This window comes from Psittacula echo (genome assembly GCF_963264785.1).
Source record: "Psittacula echo genome assembly, chromosome: 4".
In the NCBI taxonomy this organism is placed as follows: domain Eukaryota; kingdom Metazoa; phylum Chordata; class Aves; order Psittaciformes; family Psittacidae; genus Psittacula; species Psittacula echo.
In genome coordinates, this window is record NC_137738.1 from 120,443,276 (window position 1) to 120,469,994 (window position 26,719).

Sequence of the window (26,719 nt, forward strand, 5' to 3'; positions counted from 1 at the left end):
AGCTTACCTTCACCTGAGCAGCTCCAATGGAGCCAAGGCTGAATGAGTGTGTGCTGGTGTGAGCCCTCCTGGAGGGAAGGCAGGCTGGCTGCACGCAGGCAGTAGCAGCAGGTTGGGCTCTGGCAGGAGGTCCTTGGCTCTCTGGTGCCATCAGCTGTGGTTAGAAAGCAGGTAGGTCCGTAGTGCTTGAAAGCAAGCTCAGCCCCACTGCAGTCGTTGTGTTTTCATGTTGAAATGGTGATTTTTTTTTTTGTCTCTGCTGCCCTAGGTAGCTTCTGTAATGACCCGTCTTAAATGGAGCCATTGAAAGGAATTACTTTGGAAAGTGAAGCTGGGCAGCTGCAGCATTCCACCAGGTCAGGAATGCCTTTATCTGACAAAGCTGAAGTATTCACACAGGCAGGGAGCATCAGGCGCTGGGGTGTCTTTAAACACCAGCAATAAATACTATGAGTACTGTAGTAAAAGCATTAAGAGCTGGCCTAATTGTACTTGTGGGATTACCTGCCAGAGGGAGTGATACAGTCTCTTCATTTCACTCCAAGAAATTGGAAGTGGTTTAGGAATGAGTTGTCTGTCTTGCTTCTGGAAACAACAGAAATCTGAGCTCCCTGCTGCTCTGTTTTGTGACAATGAGGATTTACTCATTGCCTGCAGCCCCTCCTACCAAAATCCACTGTGCTGCTGAAGCCCCCCAGATCTGACTTGCTTTTTATTAGCAGAGATGACAAGATCATGCTGCCCTTTCTAACATGCCAGGCTGCAGAGTCCTGGATGCAGTTCAGTGCAAAAAGGAGCCCTGTATCTGAGGGAGTGCAGTCTGGGTGTGTTCTGGGATGGTGTTTTTCCACAGAGGTCATTGATTTAATGCCTGGAGACAGCATGGATTTATTTCACGCAGAAGGAATAGTTTTTCATGCCAGTTCTTGGCTTGTGTATCTCCTGTTCACCATGATAGGTAAGAATTTGCTCCAGAACATCCTGCTGTGGTTTCTTGCTGTTCTGTGTCCCTGGAGAAGTCCTGCATCTCATCTGGAGCAGGAGAGGTCACACTTAGCTTTTCATACTTGGTTTGAAGAGCTAAAGAGCACTTGTAGAAGCCTTGCAGAGTGGGAAGAGCGTTTGCAGGAGCAGACATGCTGAAGCAGCAAGGTCCTGTGGCCATTGGGTTTTGTCTTTCTTGTGGATTTTGTGTAGGTTTCACTGAGGTCCAGTGTGTAAAACCTTGAGAAGATCAGGCCGTGTAAACCTGGAGGAGATGAGGCCTGACACGCAGGAGGGAAGGCTTGTGTGGAACCCAGCCGTAACCTGCTTAATGTGACTCCCAAGCCATGGTTGGTGAAACCGTCAATGTAACGTGGCCTTTTGTGCAGTTACTGACTTATCCTGAAGTATGTTTCTGCACTGGTTCTCTACAGCTGAAGAGATGTGTATGTGATGGGTCTTGGAGGTGTATTCCAGTTGCCATCATCTGCAAACAAAGCTCATGAGTGTGTCTCTTCAGTGGTTGTCACACTCAGTGTGCTGAATGGCAGTAAGCCTTGAGAGAGGCCTGTTACAATGGATGCCAGAGCAAAAGCTGTCTGTAACAGATGGAACTTTCCAAGCCTGCCCAGAGAATGTGTTTAACATAGGGAAAGGTGCCTGTAGTTACTTTGGGTGTATTCTGTAGTGAACCTTTTCCTTCCCTTCCTCCGGAACAAGGCTGAACTTACACCGGAGCAGCACCAGGCCCGTAAGTAAGAGCTGTACCGGTGGAACTGCTTTCACCATTAGGCAATGCTGGAAAAGCCTTGCTTTGTCTGGGAACGGGACCCGCCCTGGCCTGGGGAGCTCTTGTCCTCCCATCTCCCTTCCCTTCCCAGCCTGAGAGATGATGTTGTGAGGCACTTTGAAGCCTCCCCTGCTCCCCATGTCCCCAGTGCTCCACACAGCTTGACTCCTTGCATGCTTTTGTTTCCTTTTCCCTCATTCCCATGCAAACACTGAGATGTAATGATTTGTTATTCTTGGTGCAGAGGAAATTGGTGGCTGGTTTTTGTATGGAGAACTGAAGATTTACAGACTGCACAATGCCCGAGAGGTCTGTCTTACATTGCACAGGGTCTGTAAGGACGCATTAAGCACATTCCTCTCATTGGGAAGCTTCACAGAACAGCTTCATCTTTCCTTTGGTTGCTGAGCCTTCTGTATGGCTGCGCCTTGACCACCATGGTGCAGGTGTTGCTGGTGAGGGGTTGGAATGGCTGCAGGAGGTGCTGCAGAGCGACCTCGCTGCTGCTCTGTGCTGCAGGGGACACCTTTTCCTCCAGCACTTCCTCGCTGTCCCTGTGTGAGCACAGGCTGGGCTGAGACCTCACCCTGGATGTTGCCCATTGTTTTGTGCTGTGCTGGCGGCACTTTCCACACCTGCAAGGGGGGATGCTTTAGGGAATGCCCAGTGTTCAGGGGTGTGTATGTGTATATATATATTTATAGTATATAATAGTAATTTTAAGGGCATTTTGTAGAGGCTGAGACTGTGCTCATGGAGACCGCAAACACACACGTAACTGAATCACAAAATCAATGAGGTCGGAAAAGCCCTTTAAGCACATCCAGTCCAACCCTTACCCCAGCACTGCCAAGGCCACCACTGCCCCATGGCACTGAGGCCTCGTCTCCACGGGGTGTGAACCCTTGCAGGGACGGTGCCTGCAGCCCTGCCCTGGGCAGCCTGTTCCAATGCCTGAGCACCCTTTGGGGCAGGAATTGTTCCTCAGCTCCATCTAAACCTGCCCTGGTGCAGCTTGAGGCCGGTTCCTCTTGTCCCATCCCGTGTTCCTTGGGAGCAGCCTCTTCTCCTCCCGGGGGCCGCGGGCGGGCCCTGCCGCTGCCCCGCCCCGCCGCAGGTTTGTTGGCAGCTCTCGGCCGCCGTAGCCCCTGCGAGGGGAGCCCGTGGCCGGGCGGGGAGGAAGAGAAAGGCGGCGAGAGTCGGGTTACAAGATGGCGGCGGCGCCGCGGTAGCTGCTGAGGCGGCGGAGCGGTGCCAGCGAGGGCCGGGGCCGCGGCGCTCTGTGGCCGGCGGGGAGCCATGGGAAGCGGCGCGTTAAAGGCCCCGCGGTGCCCCTGAGCTGCCCGGCGGCCCCGCTTCCCCCTCGCTCCATCGCCCTCCCGCAGGCGGAGCGGGCCCCGGCGCGGAGGCCCGAGGCCGGGGTTGCACCATGTCGGACACCCGTCGGCGGGTGAAGGTGTACACCCTCAACGAGGATCGGCAATGGGACGACAGGGGCACCGGGCACGTCTCCTCCACATACGTGGAGCGGCTCAAGGGGATGTCGCTGCTGGTGCGCGCCGAGTCGGACGGTGAGAGCGTGGCCGGGGCTGAGCGCAGGCCTAGGCCGCCCGGGCCTTCTGCTTCGCTCCCCGGGGCCCCGGCCCGGACCCTCGCCTGTGGAGCCGAGCCGCTGCCGGGCTCGGGTGCCGCTGTCCCCCCTTGCCCACGTCCGTCAGGGGAGACCCCGGGCTCTTTGTTGTTCCCGTTATTATTATCCCCTTTATTCCCTTTAGCTCTTGGCTTCGTTCAGTTTCCTCTCCCCATGAGCCGCAGCGGTGCCTTAGCTTCCTCCTTACCCTAGCCTGCAGCATCCCTCTGGGCTGAATGGGATCGTTACCTGTGGCGACATTTTGTTCGCTTTCAGAGTGATTTTATCTGCTCTTAAAGTGCCCTTTCCCCCCCTTTTTCCTCCCATAAAAAGTTGCTTGCTTATTTGTTTGTTTGGGGTTTTTTTCCCCGAAATGTCGTTTCTATCCAAGTTATGGGGCATCCCTCATGTTCTGGTGCACTTTAAAGTCACCTTAAGGTTCTTTTTTGACGGGGGGGTACAGGCTTGCCGCTTTGTCAGCCAACAGGTGCTAATGTGCTAAATAAACCACCTAAGCCTGGTGTAACTTACTCCCGAGCTGTTGCCAGGATACATACGCTGCTTGCATACACAAGATAAAGTCCCTGGGCTCACAGTGTCCGGATGATTCACTTCTGAAGGGCAGTTGAAGGAAATAAAAGCAAATGGCCCACGTGGCTTCTGTGGGGGAAAACATTTCTGTACTGGGCAGCATCTTACCTGGTGCTGGTTGATGTAGGCTTGCTGAAAGGCTTGTGAACAAGCTGGTTGTCACCCCAGAAACACTGCCCGGACAATTCTGCTCTAAATTAGAAGAGAAAAATACATCTTAATGTGGTTATTTCTGCTGAATTTTATCTTACCTGGCTTATTGTAAGGAATTGTGTTTAGAGAAGATGGCTCTGGACTAAGCTGAGCATGTGGCACATGGGAGGTGGTTGTAAGATGTGCGCAGATGTTTCTTTTGTTAAACTCAATGTCTCTTCATACCTTTTGCAGGTTCACTACTGTTAGAATCGAAGATAAATCCAAATACTGCATATCAGAAACAGCAGGCAAGTATTACTGCTGGGCTTTAATCTTTATGGTTGCTGATGCTAAGGGATTGGTTTATGCCCAAGTTGCCTTTTCCAGGGAAAAAGGGAAGTGACACGATGTGGAATTGTCAGTGGTGTTTTCCATATAGGTGAACAGCTTGCTTGGAAGCCTGGATGTGCTGTGATACTTTGCATTCTAGAGATGAAAATGTGGGTCTCCTAAAAAGCCCTTTTGGACTTCAGGCTCTAAAGAGGATCTGTGTGATCCAGATAAATACTGACCTTATTACAGGAGAAAGAGAAGCACAAATGCCTAACTTCTGTCTCCCATCTCATGCCATATGAAATAGTTGTTGAATGAGGAAGGTAAAACTTGGCCAGTTCTGTTGCAGCATATTTACTTCTGGAGCTCTTCCTCTGGAGATAATCTTTGTGGGACTTCTCTCATTGTTGCTGTCATAGTTTGTGTTTGAAGCCTTGAAAACTGCTGCTCTCCTGAGTAAAGTGAGTGCCATGGTGAGCCTTACTCGTGCGGTCACCTTTCTTAGGGGTGAGCCTTGTGCAAAACAGAGGAGTTGAACAGTTGGGAGTCATTTGTGTTTCATCCACTGAACAAATCAGCTTGCTAAATCTCTTTTGCTTCTATCACTTTTAGTGTCTTTTTCCTCTTTGTGCATGAATTTTTGGTGTCTCTGCCTGCATTGTTCTCATGATTGTTACTGGGGTTCTTCCTGTCCCTTCCTTTGTTCTGCAGCAGATTCTGATCCTTTTGTTCAGTGTTTCACACTGTTCTTCATCATTAGGGTATCCAGAAGTATTTCAGCACTAGAAAACTGGAATTTTGTTCTTTCTAAATCACAAAGAGACAAATCTTGATGGATTTTGTTTGTTTTGGTGACAGGGCACATTATGAGAACTTGAGGAAAGAGTGTGTGTCAGCTCTTGAGCGCAGGTTGGCTCACTTTAGGTTAGAAGCAGGTCGGAGACTTGGGCCTGGCTTTTCACAAAGCTGCTTTCTGTGGTTTCCACCTTTCACTCGAGAGGTGTTGATGGCTTTAGTTGGGGTGACAGTTGTGGGCTTTCATCAGAGGATGGTCTTTATGGAGCACTGCCGCGTTCTGAAAGTCAAGAGCCTCGAGCTGCTTCCTGTTTAGCGGAGGAAACTGATACGTAATGAAATACGAGTGCACATTATGCTGCTGTGCAAGCTTAAAGCACCTCCTTTGCAGCCTGTTTTTGTAACTCCATACAACTGATTCTTTGAAAGCCTTTACTTAATGGGTAGCAAAGTTTCAAGTGACTTAAGTAGCTTTTTGTTGTCTTTTTTCTTGGGGAAGCCTTTGTGGGTTGTAGTTTCAGGCTGAGGCTTATTTTGCTTGGCTTCTATTACTGATTCTAACGCTTTTGTGACTGAAAGTGCTTGCACTCTCTTGAAGAAGTTTGGGTTAGGGTTTAGGGTTTTTTTGAAGAGGAATAATGATTAGTGATTTCCAGAGACAGGCTCTAGGTTTGTCTGACCTCTGAAATCATACAACTTTCAGTTGACAGAGCTCTGTCCTCCAGTTTTATGTGCCTCCTTCTGAGGAGAGTAGCAAAAGCAGACCTTAATGTAGCATTCCTGTCTCATTGCTGAAAGATTGTTGTATTCAAACCTGGGCATCTTAGGAACGGATCCTTTTCAAACCAGTGGAAAGATTTAGGCACAATGTTTTGGATAACCAGAGATGAAGAGGGGTGGACTTTCTTCACCATCCCCACGTGCATGTTTGATGTCTGTTCTGTAGACAGCCTGAGGACCTGGAGGCTGTACTGGTATGCCCAGGGCAGGTACTTGCAGGTGAATGGCAGCGTGGAGGAAGCTCTACCCTCACTTCCAGAGTTCAGTCTCAGGTTGTCATTAAGGTGTTGATCATTTTGGGTCTGGAGAAAGCCACAAGATAGTGCAGCTTGATGGAGAGGAAGCGTCCCCTCCCCATACATCTGTTTTCATATGAATCACTTGAATAGACTTACAGTGTGGTTATCACGTTGTGATTTGCATAGCAACACTCTGAACAAAGAGAACCAACTGATTTCTAGTTGCTGGGTGTCATTGTGTGATTCCCAGGATTGCACTGTTTGTGCTCAGCAATGCTGTAACTATTGGCTAACTGAACAGGGCAGGCCTGCGTCTGCCTTCTCACATTGGATTTGTGGTCGCCAACTTCTGTGCAGAATCCAGTTCTACTGGGTGCTGGGCACGCTGTCATTGTGGTCTCATTCTCAAGAGAAATGGGACTTGGATTAGACACAGCACACAACATGAAAGAATCTCTAATGGCACTTGTGCAGAGAACCCTAGAGCCTGAAACGCTTTCGATTCCCTGGATTTCAGGGTGTAGGCTTTGAGAGTTCCATGCCTGCACCGGACACCCTGTGTTGGCCAAGGAGCAAATCAGCTGCTTCTGGAGGCTCCAGCAGGAGCAGTTGAAGAAGTTGTTACCACACCCAGTGTTGTTCCACCCTGTGCTGGAGGTTACTGTTCCCTGGCACAGTTGGCAGCAGAGCCTGTCCTCTGCTGGAGTCAGATGGATCCATTCTTGTGCTTTGTTCCTCTAGCTCAGCTCTGAGCTCAGTTCTCAGCTGCGTTGGCTGCACGGCTCCAAACTGCTGCGGAGATCCTGGCTGTGAACGCTGCCTTCTGCTGCTAACTCCTTGAGGTGTGCCCTCTTTCCAGAGCTGAGATGAACAGTGTGTGCAAATACTGCCTCTTGCAGAGTTGCCTTCGCTCATGTGGCAACAGAGCAGTTTGCTCCAGGCAAAATCAGAGTTCCTTGAGGCTGGGATGTAGCACAGTTGCAGGGGTGTTATTAACAACCAGCCTGAGTGTTGCCAAGGGGCTGCTTCACTCCTTTTTCATGCCAGTGTGAGTACTGGTGTTACTGTGTGACGGGTTCCATGTAGGAGCTGATTCCATTGAAACACCTCTTTTTGCCGGAGAGGTGTGGAATAGCAGATATTGTGCAAAGCAGGACCAACATCAAAGGGTTGAACGCCTCTCTTAGTTTAAATTGGTCTGAATTCACCTCTTTGGTTTTCTGTTGTGTTTGATGGAATTAAGGAGTACTGGTTGTCAGTGGGGCACATCATGGCTGCTGATCTAAGCAGGTGGAGTGGGAGCCTCTTGCAGCAGCTAGGCCCAGAGGATGTCTGTCCGTGGGCTTCGTGGTTTGTCTTAGGTCATGCAGGAAGCATGTGCCAGATGGGTAGATTTTATATTGATATTAGACAATTATTTTCTAATGAAACCATCTTTCAGCCTTTCAGAAGTATTTTTGGAGAAATGTGACTTCTGCTTTGTGTGAGCACCATTGTAACAAGCACCATTCAGTAACTCAAGAGTTCCCACCAGACTTCGGCTGCAGCCTTGATGGATGCATGCAGTCATTTTGAGTTATGGCACTGTATCTCTTACCTGAGTCACTCTGGGTTGTGAATAGAACTTCTTCATGTATGTGTCCTTCTTTGTTCATTGAGTCTTACATTACCTGGAAGTGGGTTGATTTGGAGTGTCAGGGCGCTGGTAATTTCACAGAAGGTTTCAAGATAAACATTTCAGGTTTTGGGTTTGGAACAGCCATAAAACTGTACCTACGAATACTCATGTTCTGCTTAATCTCTGAAAGAGAGCGTGACCATGGGGCTGATCAGCCTTTTCAGTGCCTGCAGCTGGCAATTACTGTTTTTCCATGAATCCCAGTTCAACTGCTCGCTCTAAAAGGGTACATGGAGATTCAGCTGTTGGCGAGGAGGAGGTGAGGGTGGACAGCTGTAGGCACAAGCCATGGCAGCTATATGAAGCTCTACCATTTGCTCACGTGTATCACAGCCCAAAAGCAGAGACACTGCTTCTTCATATTTGTGATTGTAGGGTAGAAGTGTAAGTGTAATGTAGGACACTGCAGTATAAATGAACTCTCATAAATAGCATTAAAACGGTAGTGCAGTGAGCTCAGTTCTTTCCAGAACAGGGAAGGAATATATAAAAATGAGAAAGGGGAAAGAAAATGAACTTGTGCAAATGGTGCTGGTTTCATGTGACCTGTGATTATGTTTTGAGAGAAGGAAGCTGATCTGTTGACCTCTTGGTAGGCACTTTCAACAATGTTGGTGTAAGAAGAAGATGTTATGCTAAACTATTCTAAGGAAAAAAGGAAAAGGCAAATACATCCCCCCCCCAAAACACACAACTGCAGATGGATATTGAGGGAGACTGTAGAAATGAAGAATTAATGCCATATCAGCAATGCTGATTTTCATGCCTGTTCCAGAGTGATGACTGTACCTGCAGAGTGGTGCTAGTGGAGGCAGAGGTGTGTGTGTCAGATGGCCGTGCTGGTGGAAGAGTTTATCTGCTGTCCATGCTGTCAGCAGTCCTGTCCCAAATGCTAGTCCCCTCTCATCTGCCAGTGGGAATACTGGCTCCCTGTGTATACAGAGTGCTCCCTGACCTGTGTAAGCATAGAAGTGCATTAACAAAGATCTGCTTAAGCATCTAACCTGATTTTGATCAAAAACAATTAAGGAATGCTGGCTGACAGGTTCAAGAGTAGCAACAGTCACTTGGTAGTAATTGTTTTTGTCCCTGTCTTTGGTGGATACATGAAGGATGGTGACAGGATAGTTGTATGATACCATGTCATGGGTTGGCCTTTTAGCCTACTGAATACCAGATAGCAATCAATCAGCTTCATCATCATCACCACACAGATAGTAACTAGTCAGCTTCATCATCATCACCTACATTGCACATAACAATCAGCTTCATGGTTTCCTGTCTCTTGGCACACAGAGAGAACCAAGAAGTTCTTTTGGGGTGAAGATGTGAGGGTGCAGTGGCAGGGTCTGTTTCTTGTTGCTGCTGCGGTTTTCTAAGGTGTATGAGGTATCTGTAAGCCAGTGAGATATTGTTTGGTTTTGGTTGCTTAGCTTAGAAGTATCACTTTGAATATTTCATTTACAGTGAAAGTCATGCAGAAAGTAAAGACTTAGAAGGCTTTTTAAGTTGTGTGGTGAACACTGACCTTTGTGAATGAGGGAAGTAAATTACTTTATTGACCATTCAGCAAGGGCTTGCTCATGGTTTTGTTTGGGGTTTTTTTTAGTCAAGAAACTCATTGGAATGGGGAACTGTTTTACTGGAGCTCATCAAATGTACTGCAGCATTAGCAGAGAGATGTTCTGTTTGCACAGCTTGGCACGAAGATGAGTTTACTGTAGGATGCTGAACTATTGTGTGCTGGGTTTGGCTGGGATAGAGGAGTTTTCCTCCTCGTAGCTGGCACAGTGCTGTGTTTTGGATTTAGGATGAGAATAATGCTGATAACACCGGGATGTTTTAGTTGTTGCTTACCCTGAGTCAAGGACTTTTCCCATGCTCTGCCAGCAAGGAGAGAGAGGCACAAGAAGCTGGGAGGGAGCAGAACCAGAACACCTGACCTGAACTGGCCAAAGGGATATTCCAGACCATAGAACCTCAAGCTCAGTGTAGAAACTGGGGGGGGAGTTGCATGGAAGCTGTGCTCAGGTCAGGCTGGGCATCCATCAGTGGGTGGTGAGCAACTGTGTTGTGCATCACTTGATTGTCTTGGGGTTTAGCCCTCTGGTTCTGTTACCTCCCTTTTCTTCATTATTATTAATATTATCTTTTATTTCCATTATTAAACTGTTCATATCTCAGCCCATGAGTTGTACCTTTTCCCAGCTCTGAGTGAGCTGCTGCATGCTGCTTGGTTGCCAGCTGAGGTTAAACCAGGGCAGTTACATATCTGAATGTGGAAGCACAGGCTCACAGTCCTCACACTGCAGCAGCAAGCGTCCTAATACACCCTCATAAAGAAACACTTTTACTTTATTCATAGTAATAATGAATTATCTTGCAGACATACTGTGCAAATGCTCAGGTTGGATTGATGGAGCCAGTGGTAACAGAGGAAAAATCCTTGCTCACATGAAAATACCTGTTTGCAACTGTTTGTAACTTAGTAAGAAGTTATGTTTTACTGTATGTTGTTTAACTCAGAAAAGAATGGTTTAGCATTAGTTTCGCATTATTCCTCACATTGCCAAGGCTCTGTTAAACCCTTTTGAGAAGGAAACACTGTAATCTTGGGGGTTTGTTTCTACTGTATTAAATATGGAAAGACTTAAATCATTACATTGCAGGCTGTCCTCATCTCCTACATTCCCTTTCCAAGACTTTTGGCACACAATTATGTTGTGGAAAAATGTCATTATAAGTGTTTTGGCTATGAAAAAAGTATATTTAAATATCTAATATGTAAGGTAGTGATCATAAAATAGCAAAAAGGAAGGTGATGTCCCTTATGGAAGAAAAGGTGATTTAATGTTTTAGTGTCTTACGTTCTGTTTGGACAAGTGTAACTTTATTTCTTCTTCAGGCCTATGACTTAAGAGAATACAGGTTGATATTAAGTGTGGACCTGCTTCAGCATCACTTATTTTGCTGCTTTTCTCTTAAACAGGACACCCTGATTGTTTGGTCAGAAGCAGAGAACTATGATTTAGCACTGAGTTTTCAAGAAAAAGCTGGTTGTGATGAAATCTGGGAGAAAATCTGCCAGGTACAGCTCACTTTACGTATTCTGTTTCTTCCAGATGTTTTAGTGTCTTCGTGTATTTGTGCTGTGATTTTTCAACCTACTTTGTGAAATAAGCACGTACTCTATTATTTTCTATGGCTTTTCTGTGTTAGGTCATAGGTTGCCACTATTTACACGAGTTGTTGTTTTCATAATTGGATTTCCTGCTTCTGAAAATCAATGTAATGATGAAACTCAGGTCTTGGGCATTTTAGAGGGGTTGGCTTGTTGTCTTTATTAAAAAGGAGAATGCCAAAATACCACATTTTAATTGTGTCACCTGTTGGAGCATGGTGGGTCTGAAAATGGGTTGTAATGAGTAAGGATGTAGATGTTTCACTGAGAGACAAAGAGGTGCTGTAGGAGCTCAGAATTGCCAGTGACATTTATTTCATCAAGATTTGAGTCTTGCTGACTATCTGTGTCTTATGGATGTTTCAATCTTTGTTGTTTCATTACAAAACAGTTTAGATCTTCTACTTTCTGGAAGTAACAAGTCAATGGAATCCTACCTGAGTGTACTTAAAAGAGGAAACCTGGGCTGTGGCGTTGGAGTTTGATTTACTGTCAGGTTTTGAAATGGTGCAATGTGAAGCTGTTATCTAAAGGAACACAACTCAGATTTTCTACTAGTTTCCAAACTAGGCAATTTAGATGCAGTTTAATCGTGGTGTGCTTTGGGGTACAAGGTTTTCTCAGCCCGTTCTGAAGTGCTGTCGTTGAAAGGAACTAGTGCTAGTAACGGCAAGTAGATGTGTCTAATTACATAGTCCAGGTTTTAAACTGGTATTAAATTGGGACTGAGGCGGTGACCAGTCTGAGAGGAAGGTTTTTGTGTGCTCAGACCATGTCAACCTTTAGACTTACTGTCTTTCATCAGGCTCTGGAACCCTCCTGCCTTCCCCTTTGAGACTCCTGGGTAACATGTTCTCTGTGGAGGACGTAGCAACAGGATTGTTGTGAATTCTCTTACTATGAGTTTAACTCTTCACAACCTTCTGACTGAGAAAACGAAAGAAGGTTTTCTGATGCCCTTCTTCTTCATGTATTTTGTGCTTGTCTGAAGGTTCTTCAGCCTTTGTGACTGCAGGGGTGCTGTTAGGGTTTGGTTTTATTTGGTTTTTGATACTATTGAGGATAATCATAGAATGGTTTGAGTTAGAAAGGACCTTAAGATCATTCAGTTCCAACCCTAAATAATAGTAATGACTGGAGAACTTAGAGGCAGCAAACTTACTCCTCTGCATGGCCAGATGTTTTCCATGCGACTGAAGGTATAGAAGTACTTCTGCACATACTATGTCAGTTACTGACTTGATTTTTATCTGTGTTTTGGGATGAGTTGGTAATTGTGCACACTCTCTCCTTAGGTCCAAGGTAAGGATCCTTCAGTGGAAGTCACGCAGGACCTCATTGAGTCAGAAGAGGAGCACATAGAAGAAATGCCTGAAACTAGTCCTTTGATTGACCTTCCTACTTGTGAACTCAACAAACTTGAAGAGATTGCTGACCTAGTTACCTCTGTCCTCTCCTCGCCCATCCGTAGGGAAAAGCTGGCACTGGCCTTGGAGAATGAAGGCTACATTAAAAAACTACTACAGCTGTTCCAAGTGTGTGAGAATCTGGAGAACACCGAAGGCTTACATCATTTGTATGAAATTATTAGAGGAATTTTGTTCCTCAACAAAGCAACTCTGTTTGAGGTGATGTTTTCGGATGAGTGTATTATGGATGTTGTTGGATGCCTGGAGTACGATCCTTCTTTGGCTCAGCCAAAACGGCACAGGGAGTTCTTGACCAAAACAGCAAAATTTAAGGAGGTTATTCCTATAACAGACTCCGAACTCAGGCAAAAAATCCACCAGACTTACAGGGTACAGTACATTCAGGACATCATCTTGCCCACGCCGTCTGTTTTTGAAGAGAATTTTCTCTCTACCCTCACTTCCTTTATTTTCTTCAACAAAGTTGAGATTGTCAGTATGTTGCAGGTAAGTGGGTTTCAGTATGCTATAGATGGATCATCTATAGATACCTCTAGCTGTAGTTTCACAATCGGTTACAGCTCTTTAACACTGTGTAAGTTAATCATTGATGTTTTCATTTGTGTAATGGTTTCAGTGCTTCCCCTTATTGTATTTTAGAAATGGTGGATTTCAGGTAACAGTAGATTTCTAGGAAACAGCAAAAGGTTCTTGATTCACAAGCAGCATATTGAGCATTTTGAGCTGGTCTTATGTAGGTTTTTAGGGAACAAGCAACCTTTTAACACATAACACATTCTGAATCTGATTCAGAAGAGCATGTTTGGAACCATTCCTGCTGTACTACTATTACTTTATGGTAATTTCAAACGTTCATGTAATACATATATATATATAAAGTAATTTGTTGTTTTTTTTCCTTCGTATTGATATCCAAGAGTACTAATTAATAAATAACCAGCACATTACTACATTGAAAAACTTATTGCACGCTTTGTGGTCAGAAGCAGGCTTAAGAATAGTTAGGTGTGGCAACCCGGAGGGTCTGTGGAAGGAGCCTTGGTAAAGAGCTGAGTGTGAACATGACATTTGGGGTATTTTCACTTCCCATTTTGTTGTGCGAACTGATGGATACCGAAGTGGATTTATTCTGTTTCTGGTCTGTGTCCTTAGAAGAGAATATCACAAACCTGTGGGGCTTGACTGTGGATAGTCTGTAAAATAGGAAGATGTATGAGAGGAGAGTAGTGAAAATTGTGGAAGGAGAAGGGGCACTGGAGCAGTGACATTGCCATCAGGAATACTGCTAAAGAATGCCATAGATGACTGGGGGGAAAAAACCAAAACTGGAGAACTGCAGAGAATTGTCTGAATAAACTTTGGGGCTTTTCAGTTTCTTTCTGCTGTTCAGCCGGAAAGTAGAAAGTGAATCCCCCATGCAGAATTACGGACTTTGTGTTAAATGAAGATTTCCCTTTTTATTCTTTCGCATATATTACTGTTACTCTCCTGAGGCCACGGTCCTGAGATATTTAACTCTGTGAAGTTCTTTATTTTTCATCTAGGCTTTACTGCACTGGATATTTAATTGTGCCTTAAACAGAGCACTATGGTTCCCTCTTACCTGTGGTACTCTCTGGAGAAGGATCTGAAATCCTTTGTCAGTTCTTTGCTGCTCTGTCGCTGCTGTCCTGGCCACAGTGGAGAAAGGATGTGGCACATAGGGCTGCTTCTCTGGTTTGAAGACTTGTGTGATGGTTTACAGATAATGTTGATAATCGCATCCTTTCAGCTGCCTTGAGTATTGTGAGCTAAGAAAAAAGAACATGCGGGAGAGATAGCATGGAAGAGGAGGAGGGTTACATGGTAGTGTGGACCTCAGGTTCAGGACTGTTTTCACAGTCCTCTGGAATAAATCACCCTTTTGTTGTGGCACAAGGACTCTAAAGCTCCTTTGGGTTTGGTGAACATGTTGGAAGTCGTCTCACCCTACGTACACCAGCAAAGCTCCCTATGGGAGTCGGGTTTATAGGAGTAACAGGTTGTGTTTGCTACGGTAGTAAAGTGCCTTCCTGTGTGCTGTGAAGCAGTAGATTCCAGTGCTGCTGTGGATGAAGGGCATGGAGTGAGCATGGAAAACAATCCTAGATCCATTCTGTGCTTAGGTTATCAGGACTACACTGTGCGGCAGCCTTAGACAAGCAAGAGATGTTTCCATTGCTGGGTGTTCTGCAGCAGGGAGTCTGTAGCCTGTCTGAGGTTGGTTGTGGTAGGGTTGTTTTTTGTTAACAGGCTTAATTAAGCTGTTAAAGGCAGAGTGAACTACTCAGTGTGTGTATGTTGTGCTCTCTCTGAAGCTGATTCCAGGTATTGTTTGGCTGTAAAGCACTTCTTTCCCCACCTCTTACAGTTTTCAGGAATTCAATGGTGAGCCTTTGGCTGGCATTCCTGTAACTGGAAAAATTCTGTCTTCTGTCACAGCCTAAAAAGCAGCCAGGTTATAACAGCAGCACACAGGAAAACAGAATAATCCCCCTCTGCGTTATGCAATGTAATGTTTCTATATATATTTATTGGCATGCTGCTGTTCCATTCGTGTTTGTTCAGTGCATAAGTAAAGTTTGTAGAGTTGAATCAGCAGTGATGCATCATTTTGTAATGCTGTAGTGTAACGTTACTATTTGCTTTAGCATTTGTATTGTGTTTAAAAGGTCATAGAGGCAGTTGATTTGAGAGAATGCCAACACTGTTTCCATGGAGAGAAACTGATGTACAGGGCATGCAGAAAGTGCCCAAAGAACTGAGAGATGATGTTCACTCTTGTTTTCTAGTACCTCTTGATACTGAGCAGTGGTGTGACTGAAATGCTTAACAAGAAGTGAAATGTTGTCTTATATATACTTTAAAATAAGTATCTCTTGGTAGCAGAGGATCTGACTATGAAAAGCAAGAGATACTCAAGTTTCCCAGATTGGAAAAACTGAACTACAAGTGGGGGAGCTTTTGCAGCAAACTCATCATGTGTTCATCTAGACACATAAACATAGGTGGCTGGACAAAATGCTTGTGATTCTGCAGACCTAGGATAGGGTAACTGCTACACAGGACATGTTAACCCTGTGGTGTGAGCAGCGTAGGTGCAGCAGGTAAAAAATGTCTTGGTTGGCAGTTTCTAGGGTATAGAAAGAAGTTAAGAGTGTAAAAGCATACACTTATCAAAATATATGTTCCCTGGAAGGTTTCATGAAGGTGCAGGGAGGGAGGCTGGAGCAAAAGTGAGACTCTGGTACAGGGTGCCAAGAGATGCTGTGGCTGCCCCATCCCTGGCAGTGTTCAAGGCCAGGTTGGACACAGGGGCTTGGAGCAAGCTGCTCCAGTGGAAGGTGTCCCTGCCCGTGGCAGGGGTTGGAGCTGGAGGAGCTTTAAGGTCCTTTCCAGCACAAACCAGTCTGTGATTCTGTGAAAGACTGACATTATCTGTAGTTTGGGATAAATCATAGTGCATGGGTGGTTCAGAGAGCAGTTTCAGTAGTTAGCACCTATGCTCTGCCTCCAGCACAGAATGAATCCTGAAATAATACACTGGAAATGATCCTCCTGGGTGTGTGCTCCTGCATTTCCCTATTTGTGATAGTCATGAAGGTGCGGAGAAAAAAGGAAGAAACACTCCTTATCTACCAAACCTACTAGTGCATAGGGTTTTGTTTGTCATTAAGCATCTTAGTTAAGCTTAAGTTTGACTTTCTGCAGTGTGGGATCCAGTAGAGATGGATGGTTTAACTCTCCAGAGGCATTGTGTAAGTCCTGTTCCTCTTATGTGTCATGCAGGAAGACGAGAAATTTTTGTCTGAAGTTTTTGCACAGTTAACAGATGAAGCTACAGACGATGACAAACGGTGTGAACTGGTAAGTCAGAGGTCAGGGTGGTTCTTTGAATGCTTTAAACTACAGAGATTACATACAAATAGTGACAGAAACTGTGCCGCTGCTTCTGCAGTCACTGAGGCGTTTCTGTAACCCCAGGACCATTTCTGGTGTAGCTCAGTCTTCCTTTGTGTACTCACTAGACAAATAGTTTTCACTTTGATTTGTTTGTTCTAAATGATTAATTTGTTGTTGAGAAAGCACTAGCACTGAGCTGACATCCTAGACTTGAGGGTATAGTTTCGTGAATGTACAACATCGCTTCTGTTTGTCATCTAAACACTGCTTTTGTCACTGTACTTTATGCATTCAATGAAGATCTTTTAAGTCCTATGGCTGAGGATTACCACTAGTACCTGAGTATATATATTACAAACATTGCTTCTCCTTCAGTATGTTTATCAGCTTAAATAGCCTTGTTGAAATCCTGCTGTTGGCAAGGGAAGCATCTTTGGTCTTCTCAACAAAAGGCACTCCAGGCAGGAGGATAAACCCTTCACGTGCTGGGTGTGATGAAGGAGTCACTACAAGGTCCTTGTGTTTCTTTCTGAAGTCAGTTTCAACCTCTTAAACTTCTGTTAGTTCATTTTTACTGTCTTTAACTTTATTGGTGTTGTTCAAGGTTGGAGGAGAGAACTAGAATAAACCATGTTCTAGGAAGGCCCATACCAGCCAGTACACAAACTCTGATACACATGGTAGTAGTTTCGTACTTCCAGAGCATTTTCTGAATCAAATACACTTTAAATGACTTTTTCCCTGTTACAGGTTAACTTTTTCAAGGAATTCTGTGCGTTTTCCCAGACATTACAACCTCAGAACAGAGATGCATTTTTCAAAACTTTGGCAAAGTTGGGAATTCTTCCAGCCCTTGAAATTGTAATGGTGAGTGAGAACTTAGAGCTGATGTTAACAACAGTAAAACCCCCCACAGCCATTTAACCATGTTTTCAGTACCGCTGAGCCCCTCTGTAAGTTTGCACAGCTTCACTCTGCTGAAGGTTGAAGTTTATTCAGCTTCCAATTCAGAAGCCAAAAGATGTTTATTCCTAATGCTGTTTTACTTCGCACACTGGAGAAGTCTGTAGTAAACTCAGTGTGAAAGCTGAAGGCTGCTCTTTCTCATGGGGCAGCTTGATGGATGTCTTTTCTGTTGTTGTTATTGGGATGATGCCAAAGAAGTATTTTTAGCTGATCTTGACCTGTTAGCTTGTTCCTATCTGAAGATCACCTAATCCTGTCTTTGCAGAGGTCTAAAGCAGATTAATCCATCTTAATCAGCAATGTGAGAACATGGGTTTTTTCACTTCTTTGTTGGAGCAGCTGTTGCTGCCTGACTCTTGTCATTCATGTGCCAGTGCTTCTGTGACTCAGAAACTGTAAATTCAAGGAGGTTTATGTTGAAGAGTAACAACCTGTGAACTCCTTGAAGGACATAAGATGTTCAGTGATTAGATGAACCCTAATCTTATTATTCTTTTGCAGGGCTGGACCAGTCCAAATGTTTCCTGTTACATCAATATTTTAGGCTTAGAAATTGTTCAATTATCAGAGAAAATATCATACTTTAGGGAAAATTATTAATTCTTGTCTCTAAATGAGTACAGAAACTTCTGTATGAATTGATTTGTGCAGTTGGGCCTTTTGCGTGAAATCAATAAACTGTGGATAACAGGTTTGTTGGATTCACAGAAAGCCTTGCACCTTTTCTAAAGTGGGAAAATAGATAATAAATCCCAAACTTGATTTACTCTAATAAATTGTTCTCTTTTTTCTATTAGGGAATGGATGATCTGCAAGTTAGATCTGCTGCTACAGATATATTTTCTTATCTAGTAGAATTTAGTCCATCCATGGTCCGAGAATTTGTAATGCAAGAGGCTCAGCAGAGTGATGATGTAAGTAAAAGTGGTTTGGAGTTTGAATATACAAGTTCTAGAGCAAATAGGGGAAAAAAAAACCACAGCAAAACCAACCTCTGCACAATGTGGGATACAGTTAGCCCCAGAATGTAGGTACTGGGAACATGAGAAAAGGTAGATTTAAGGTGCAAAGATTTCTGAGCATGTTGGTGTTCCCAGTAATAAGACTGTATTTGAGCCTGATGATGATTTTAGGTGAGAAGGGTTGTGCAAAAAAGAAACCTAATACAGAAACTCATTCTGCTGCTGAAATTGTGCCTGATTCCCCTGTGGTTTGTTTGGGATCTGTTGCAGGATATCCTCCTCATCAACGTGGTCATTGAGCAGATGATCTGCGACACTGATCCTGAGCTCGGGGGCGCTGTGCAGCTGATGGGGCTTTTGCGGACTCTGATAGATCCAGAGAATATGTTGGCCACAGCTAATGTAAGAAAATCCAAAGGGGTAAAGGCACTTTAATGTCTAAGCAGAGTGGTCTGATACTGAATTTAAGCTAAAAAATAAGCTAAAAGTTCCATCAACTTTTGATAACCAAAAGTATGTGGCATTGTACAAGTATTTATGCAACCAGGCAGCCCTGTGCTTCAGTGAAACAGCACCAGTCTGATCCTAACTCCTAGCTGGTGCATAGTGAAAGAAGAGAATCTGGCAGAGTTTGCTTGCAACCAAATCAATGTTTAGATACCAGTGGCACAATTAAGGTGCAACTCAATCCAAGTAGTCCCATACCGAAGGATTTATTTGTATTGTTGGAGTCCAAATTGCACACATGTGTTCTGATGTCAAAATATGAATAGGCAGTTTATGGAAATTTGCTTTAAAACTTGGATCACTCCTTTGTTTCAGCTGCTGACATTCTGAATCCAAACCAAAATACAATGTATTTGTAATTAAATGCATACTTCATGTAAGAAAACAAATTGTACTCTTAGTCACATATTGATACACATATTTTGTATAGAATGCACCAGATGATACTTGTTCAGTGTAAAAAGGTTTGCAGGTTGTTGTGGATAAAATTACTGCATTTAAGAACGGTTTAAGCAAATTTTGCCAAGCACCTCGAGTCACTGATGTATTTTCAGTGTATATTTGCATCCATGGTGGGATTGTTTTGGTGATAGCTGGGTTGGTTTGATGTCTCACAGATCTTTTCCCAGAATAAAGAAACAGATCTTCCTTTAGTGACAGTGTTGCAGGCCCAGCCAAATAGATACAGGCAGAGCTGAAGGAGTCCATAGAATTCTTTGTTGGCTGTTTCTTAGGTTACTGTTTCTCATTTAAAGGGTTATATACAAATGCCAGGGTCCAATAAAGTTATGTTTGTTTCAGAAAACAGAAAAAAGTGAATTTCTCAATTTCTTCTACAACCATTGTATGCACGTTCTCACCGCACCACTTCTGGCCAATACAGCAGAAGATAAATGTGAAAAAGGTAATGTTCATTTTTCCCTTTAAGTCCTGTAGTGTTTCCAAGTGCTTTACAGTCCTGGTAGCAGGGATGAGCCCATGGTGTGAGCTGGGAATACACTTGCTGAGAACCGGTGTTCCCCCAGTGATGGGGTTCTGTGGGCAGAGTTTGAGTAGCTCTTTCTTGCAGCTTTGAGCATTACTGTATGTTTACACTGTGCTTGGTGAAAGATGTATCTCCTAAATGTGCTTTGCTACTTGTGTGCTTATTTTACTGGTATAATTTTAAAGGATATTTGCTGTAAAGCAGAGTGTGTTTAGTTGAGAGGTAATTTTATCTGAAAGCTTACAAAACCCTGTGACACCAGTGGTTACGTGATTCCAGGTGCTGGGTGCTCAGGTGGTGAGCTCCTAAGACTGGTTTTCCCTTGGCTGTATATAGAAATGCTAAAAGAAATCTCTTCAAAGCAATACAAGTGGAACTCCTTTCTCTTGTTTCCTTTCTAACTTTTCCCTGGCCACGGTAGCAGAACTGGAATCTCTTTTGGCACAGCAGATAACAAACACTCACCAGTTTGCCTCTGGTGCTTTGAATACTGAAATGTAACATCGTTACAGCCTCTCCAGTCAGTTTGTTCCCGGTATTCTTTCAAGAGATTAAATCAAAGCAATATGTAGTTGGCAAAAACATTATTTCATCGCACCCGTCTTGCATTAAGTCAAAAATAAATGTTTTATGGGGTTTATACAGAAACAGAACTTGCAGAGTGTCTGTAGAACTCATAATCTTATTGGAAAAATGGAGACCAGGCCCTTTGTTTCAGCCTAGGTAGGAATAATGTTCCTAAGTATTAGATTATGTGTTTTCACCTGATTGAATTTGAAGCTTTGCAGTGTAAATTGAATTTAGAAAGTGCGTTTTTGCTGTATCTTTATTTCTGTGCACCTAACAGAAACCTGGGATTAGATGAAAAGTTTGAACTGATCGTTTATCCCCTTCTGTTAAATATTTGCAGTGTTTGAAAACCTTTTCCTGATTTTTGGCTTTCTTTTCTGTTTGTCAGATGCAGTAGTTGGGTCCACAAAGAGTAATACAGTTTGTCCTGGTAAGTTTTGACTGAGTTTCTAAACTTGTTATGTTTGCTGTGGGTGGTGGTTTTATTTAAAACAACCCAAAAAAAGTTAGGTATGTCCATACTTTATCTTTTTAAATAGTCTTTATTGAAGTAAGTGCATGTGCTTTGCTTCACCTGAGATGATGGGAAGCTGAAGGAATGATCTTTCATGTCCCTTCCAGCCCTAATCATTCTGTGATTGTATGATTTTGAACATTTTACCTACTTTTGAGCTACTGGATTTGGGGGTTTTTAGCAGAACATGTACTAAGGAGCATGCTGAACTTTTACAGGCTGGATTTTTATCTGTGCAGGCTTTTTGAGCTTATGAAAAGCCATTGCTAACCGGGTTCACAGGACTACAGGTCTGACTGGCTCTGTTCTGTTAACTGCATACAGTCAGTCTGGATTGCCATAACCAGGACAAGCCCTGCTGCCAGTTCAGGGTGATTCTTGTGACTGAGGGGGGAAATAAAGCCAAATTTGTGGTGGTTGTTTTTCTCTGTCCCACTGTCTCATTTCCTAAAGCAATCCAGTGTCAGGAGGTGGAAGAGCAGCTGAGCTTGGGGATGATTTGGTGCGTGACAGTACTTTGGTTTCTTTATATAACTTAAGGCATTAACTTTTCCTGCAGATAATTACCAAACGGCACAACTACTTGCCTTAATTTTGGAGCTGCTGACTTTTTGTGTGGAGCACCACACGTATCACATCAAGAACTACATTATGAACAAAGATTTGCTAAGGAGAGTGCTGGTCTTGATGAATTCAAAACACACGTTTCTGGCCTTGTGTGAGTACGGAGCTGTTGTGATTTCCTTCTTTGAGGCATTTTATGTGCTGCTTGGAATGTATAGGAGTAAATGTTTATACTTAAGTTCCAAATTCATGTTAATTTGCTGTTTATTTATGACTAGCTGTTAAGCAATGTCGGATAAAAGGTAGCAGATGCCTGTTGATGTAGACCAGTGTCATTGTGGTGGGAGGAGGTGTATCTTTTGAAGTCCCCAGTGATCCTCAAGCCTTGATGACTTAAGGATCACTTGTGATCAGTTGTCTTATTTAAATGGAAATACTGTAATTTCTTAATGTCAGGAATGTAGAGCTCCTTGTGGAAAGGAAATGTTCTAAATTTAAAGATTAGGAACTGGTTCCGAGAGGGGAACACAGAAAAGCACAGGAATGAGCAAAGAACGTAACTTCGTTTGTGCTGAAGGTTATTGCTGCTGTCTGTCAAACAGAAATTAATGGACCCTGATCAATTCAAATGCCCAGGGAAGTCAAAGAAAGAAATAAAAGTTACCTGTCAGCAAATGCATCTTCTGAACTATCAGACAGTGATTTTTAATGCTCTTGTTTTGGGGCACATCATCTTCTCAATGACCGCAGATTTCTTTCCAAGAGGAGCAGATACTGGAGTCCTGGCATGTGGTTATTAAATCCTTGAATTTCTTTCTTCATACAGGTGCTCTTCGCTTTATGAGGAGGATAATTGGCCTAAAAGATGAATTTTATAACCGTTACATCATCAAGGGAAACCTGTTTGAACCAGTTATAAATGCTCTGTTGGATAATGGAACTAGGTACAATCTGCTCAACTCTGCTGTGATTGAGCTGTTTGAATTCATCAGAGTGGTAAGTTGAGCAGCTCTTACACGTATGTGATGCCTCAGGTAGAAATACAAACTGCAGATCTTTCCCTGAAACAGTGCATCGCTACTTAAAATCACAACCTAAAAATCCCATAGATGAATATCCAGATAGAGAGGAGCCAGTGAGCTGCTTCGTGCTTGTTTTGCTGCATTGTCCCATCACAGACTTGTTTCTGGATCAGACTTTGAGGAATTCAGTGAAGTATTTTATATGTGAGTAAACCTGGAGAGGGGCTTTGGACAGGGGCCTGTAGGGACAGGCCAAGGGGAATGGCTTTAACCTGCCAGAACAGGGGAGACTGAGCTGAGCTCTTAGGCAGAAGCTCTTCCCTGTGAGGGTGCTGAGGCGCTGGCCCAGGGTGCCCAGAGAAGCTGTGGCTGCCCCATCCCTGGCAGTGTTCAAGGCCAGGTTGGACACAGGGGCTTGGAGCAAGCTGCTCTAGTGGAAGGTGTCCCTGCCTGTGGCAGGGGTTGGAGCTGGAGGAGCTTTAAGGTCCCTTCCAACACAAACCAGTCTGGGATTCTATGATTGTTGCCTCTAAATCAGATCAGTTTGACTGTAAATGTGGATGATCATTGTCCTTTAAAATCTGACACATTTGGCCAGTGTCAGCTTTGAATCAGTAGCTCTTCCACTGGCAGTGTTTATGGGAACCCTGTGGATGTGGACAGGACAGACAGGATGAGCAGGAGCACCCAGTTGGTTATATTGTTGGGGTGCAAAACAAGGACTTGCAACAGCTCCTGAGCCATTCAGTGCAAATGTTTTGGTGTGTGGGAGCTTTCTCAGGGAGTCTTTGTGGTCTGTGAAAATGAAGGGTGGATTTTAGTCTTAGGGTATCCTAGCTGCTGTCTTCCAGCAAGAAGGAAATGTGTGGTGTCTCTGAATGGCTTTTCCAGTGTGGTAGAACATTAGATTGCTTGATTTGGTGAGGCTTGTTAGAGGATGAGTGACCAGAAAGTGCCTCATCCCATGGTGCTGTTTTAGTTACTGAGGACTGGAAAGAGCTTAAACCTCTGTGGAGGGCAGGGCACAGCTAAACTCCGGCTTCTCTCAAGAAGGTTAATCCTAGATAGCAAGCATCATGGTTTAATCAAACTATCACAGCTAGAATTGGGACAGTACTGAGTGTATTGTCTGTTCATATGGGGAATTAACAGTTAATTCTCAATCTCAGCTTTTCTATTAATTATTAATTAATAACTTATTAACTAAGGTGGTTACTTCACATTTGTTCTTTACAATCATGATTTGACTCTGGACAATGAACCCGTTACTTTTAAAACTAAACTGTAAAGCTTTCCCAACTTGTGCATGTTAATATTTGACTCTGAAAACCTGTTCTGTTCCTCTGCAGGAAGATATTAAGTCCCTTATTGCACATATAGTTGAAAACTTTTATAATGCACTTGAATCTATTGAGTATGTTCAGACGTTCAAGGGACTCAAGACAAAATATGAGCAAGAGAAAGACCGACAAAACCAGAAGCTGAACAGGTACGACCCAGATTAGGTAGTCTGAGGCTTTCCTTCTTCCCTAAATGGCAAATGAAGGCAGAAGGATGGGATTGGGGTGGTTCTTCATTGCTGATGAAAGCTTCTGCAGTCGGAGTGAACCCCAGCTGACGTGCTGTGCGGCCCTACTGAGGTACAGATCCTATTTGTCGGTATATTAAATGTTCTATTCAGAAAACTCTGAGCTTACAAAGAGCAGGATCTTCTGTCACTCCAAGTTAGGATCCAGTCTGCCTTTCTGCCAGCTGGGGTTTGGTGATACTTCTGGTGATAGTAGGCCCAGGCATGGAGCTGGACTGCTTTGTCAGGTGCACTGAATGCACTCTGAAGTGTGAGAAGCCACTTGTGATCCCAGCTGAGTGTGAAGCAGCAGGCGAAACTGGAATCACTTGTCCTGTGTCTCTTACAGTGTTCCATCTATATTGCGTAGCAATAGATTTCGCAGAGATGCAAGAGCCTTAGAGGAGGATGAAGAAATGTGGTTCAATGAAGACGAAGAGGAAGAAGGTGAAGCTGTTGTGCCTCCAGTTGAGAAGTCCAAACAGGAGGATGATTTTCCAGATAGCTATGAAAAATTTATGGAAACTAAAAAAGGTATTGGCTCGATTTCAGCTTCTCAGCACTGGAATTCTCTGTGGCAGATGCGTGGGGTGTCTTGTAAACAAACCAGTTGCACATGCTCTGTATCATAGGCAGGAGTAAGGGTATTCATTGTAATAATGAATATTATTAGATAATGAATTCCTAACATGTCTTTGCAAGCTAGTTTAGGATTAAAGTAATGACTTCAGTTGCTCCAAGCATGCATCTAATTAAAATGACACTCAGAAGCAGAACTTTATATGTACTGTGTGTGCTGAGTGAGCAGTGTCCCCGTCTCTGCAGCATCTGTGCCGTTCACAGTCTGAATGCTGGTGTGCTCTCCATGAGGTTAGTGGGCAGCTGTTGATTTAACCGGAATTAAAGAAATAAGATGAGGTTTGTGCTGTGATGTGGATTGTACTCTGTAGTGTACAGCGGATACTTAAGTGTGACACTGTTTGTCCTTCAGCTAAGGAGAGTGAAGACAAAGAGAATCTTCCAAAAAGGACTTCAACTGGGGGATTCAAATTCACTTTTTCCCACTCAGCCAGCACAGCCAACGGTGCAAACACTGCAAACAGTAAATCTGTGGCAGCTCAGACGTCACCAGCAAGTTCCAACGGCTCCTCATCAAAGAACACAACCCTAACCACAGCGGTGACAGCCACCAAGGTGGGAGGACTTGGACAAAAGCTGCTGTCCTTGTGTGGGGCACAGAGCAGCATCTTGAGGCATTACCTAAGGGGTGTGGTGTGGTAAGGGTAGAGTTAGGACCTGCTTGAGCCAGTCCAAAGGAGCCCATGGAGCCGCTGCAAGGGCTGGAGCTGCTCTGCTCTGGAGCCAGGCTGAGAGAGCTGGGCTGGGTCAGCCTGGAGAAGAGAAGGCTCCTGAAGGGGAGACCTTAGAGCAGCTCCAGTGCCTAAAGGGGCTGCAGGAAACCTGGAGAGGGGCTTGGGACAAGGGCCTGTAGGGACAGGCCAAGGGGAATGGCTTGAACCTGCCAGAACAGGGGAGACTGAGATGAGCTCTTAGGCAGAAGCTCTTCCCTGTGAGGGTGCTGAGGCGCTGGCCCAGGGTGCCCAGAGAAGCTGTGGCTGCCCCATCCCTGGCAGTGTTCAAGGCCAGGTTGGACACGGGCTTGGAGCAAGCTGCTCCAGTGGAAGGGGTCCCTGCCTGTGGCGGGGGTTGGAGCTGGAGGAGCTTTAAGGTCCCTTCCAACACAAACCAGGCTGGGATTCTGTGATTCTTTTTGTGTATGAATTTATCCGAAGTCCTGTCTAGTTAAACCCTTGCTAGTCTGGGGTAAGGTTTAATTAAGTACTAGGTGGGACTGGAGTCTGTTGGTGATCTGATAGGCACAGTTTAATTTCACATCTTCCACTGAATGCCCAGTCCTTCACTTTTTTAACTGTCCAGTTAATGTTCTGTATGTGTGAGATGGGTTTCTTCTGAATGATGTTAGTGCTGCTCCCTGTGGGGGAATTATTAAGGGTTTCTAAGCAGATTAAATGCAGTAGGGGATTCCTCCGTTCCCTCTTTCTCACTCGTGTTGCTTCAGTCTTCAGCTGTGAACTCCCAAGAGGCTACAGAAAACCGAGTCCCCTAAGACTCGGCAGCAGAAGGGATGTGCTTTGTGCACATGAGATTTGGACTGTCCAGCTCGGAGCTTAAAAAATGGTTTCTAAATAAGCCTGAGGCCAGATCCAGAGGCACAATTCCAGTATTTTTTAACCTCAAGGTTCTGAAACATTCTCAAGACAAATGGGTCTTGTAATGAAAAAGGCATCACCAAGAAACCTTCTGCAGCAGGCGTGGGTGTCCTGGGCAGGTTGGTGGGGGTTAGGAACTAAAATTGCATGTTCCTGGGTATCTTTTTCAACGTGGGATTTTCTTTTTTCCTTTCTTGAATCGGCAGGGAAGTCTGGTTGGCCTCGTGGATTATCCTGATGATGAAGATGATGATGAAGAGGAGGAGGCATCTCCAAGAAAAAGACCTCGTTTGGGTTCATAAATGAAACCAAAACTTTGGAATAAAAACTTTTTATTATGGGGT

General features: G+C 44.4%; 2 protein-coding genes across 4 annotated transcripts in view; both read left to right on the forward strand.

The window, feature by feature from the left end:
- Nucleotides 1-10,990, forward strand: part of PNPT1 (polyribonucleotide nucleotidyltransferase 1) — a 31,593-nt gene extending 20,603 nt beyond the window's left edge. For 2 of the 3 annotated variants that reach the window (XR_013956541.1, XR_013956542.1), the window contains exons 31-32: nucleotides 4,383-4,438; nucleotides 10,945-10,981. The gene's annotated coding sequence lies outside the window, so the exon portion shown is untranslated. Of the gene's footprint in view, nucleotides 1-4,382; nucleotides 4,439-10,944 lie in introns of all 3 variants that reach the window. The other variant, XR_013956540.1, reaches the window with a different exon arrangement.
- PPP4R3B (protein phosphatase 4 regulatory subunit 3B) lies at nucleotides 2,972-26,719 on the forward strand. The gene is made up of 16 exons (XM_080614858.1): nucleotides 2,972-3,345; nucleotides 4,383-4,438; nucleotides 10,945-11,043; nucleotides 12,432-13,052; nucleotides 16,374-16,451; nucleotides 17,238-17,354; nucleotides 18,251-18,367; nucleotides 18,686-18,817; nucleotides 19,724-19,826; nucleotides 20,866-20,907; nucleotides 21,551-21,709; nucleotides 22,382-22,551; nucleotides 23,927-24,066; nucleotides 24,494-24,678; nucleotides 25,136-25,338; nucleotides 26,582-26,719. Exons 1-16 carry the CDS (start codon nucleotides 3,204-3,206, stop codon nucleotides 26,675-26,677), a joined length of 2,460 nt encoding a protein of 819 aa, XP_080470984.1. The 5' UTR covers nucleotides 2,972-3,203; the 3' UTR covers nucleotides 26,678-26,719.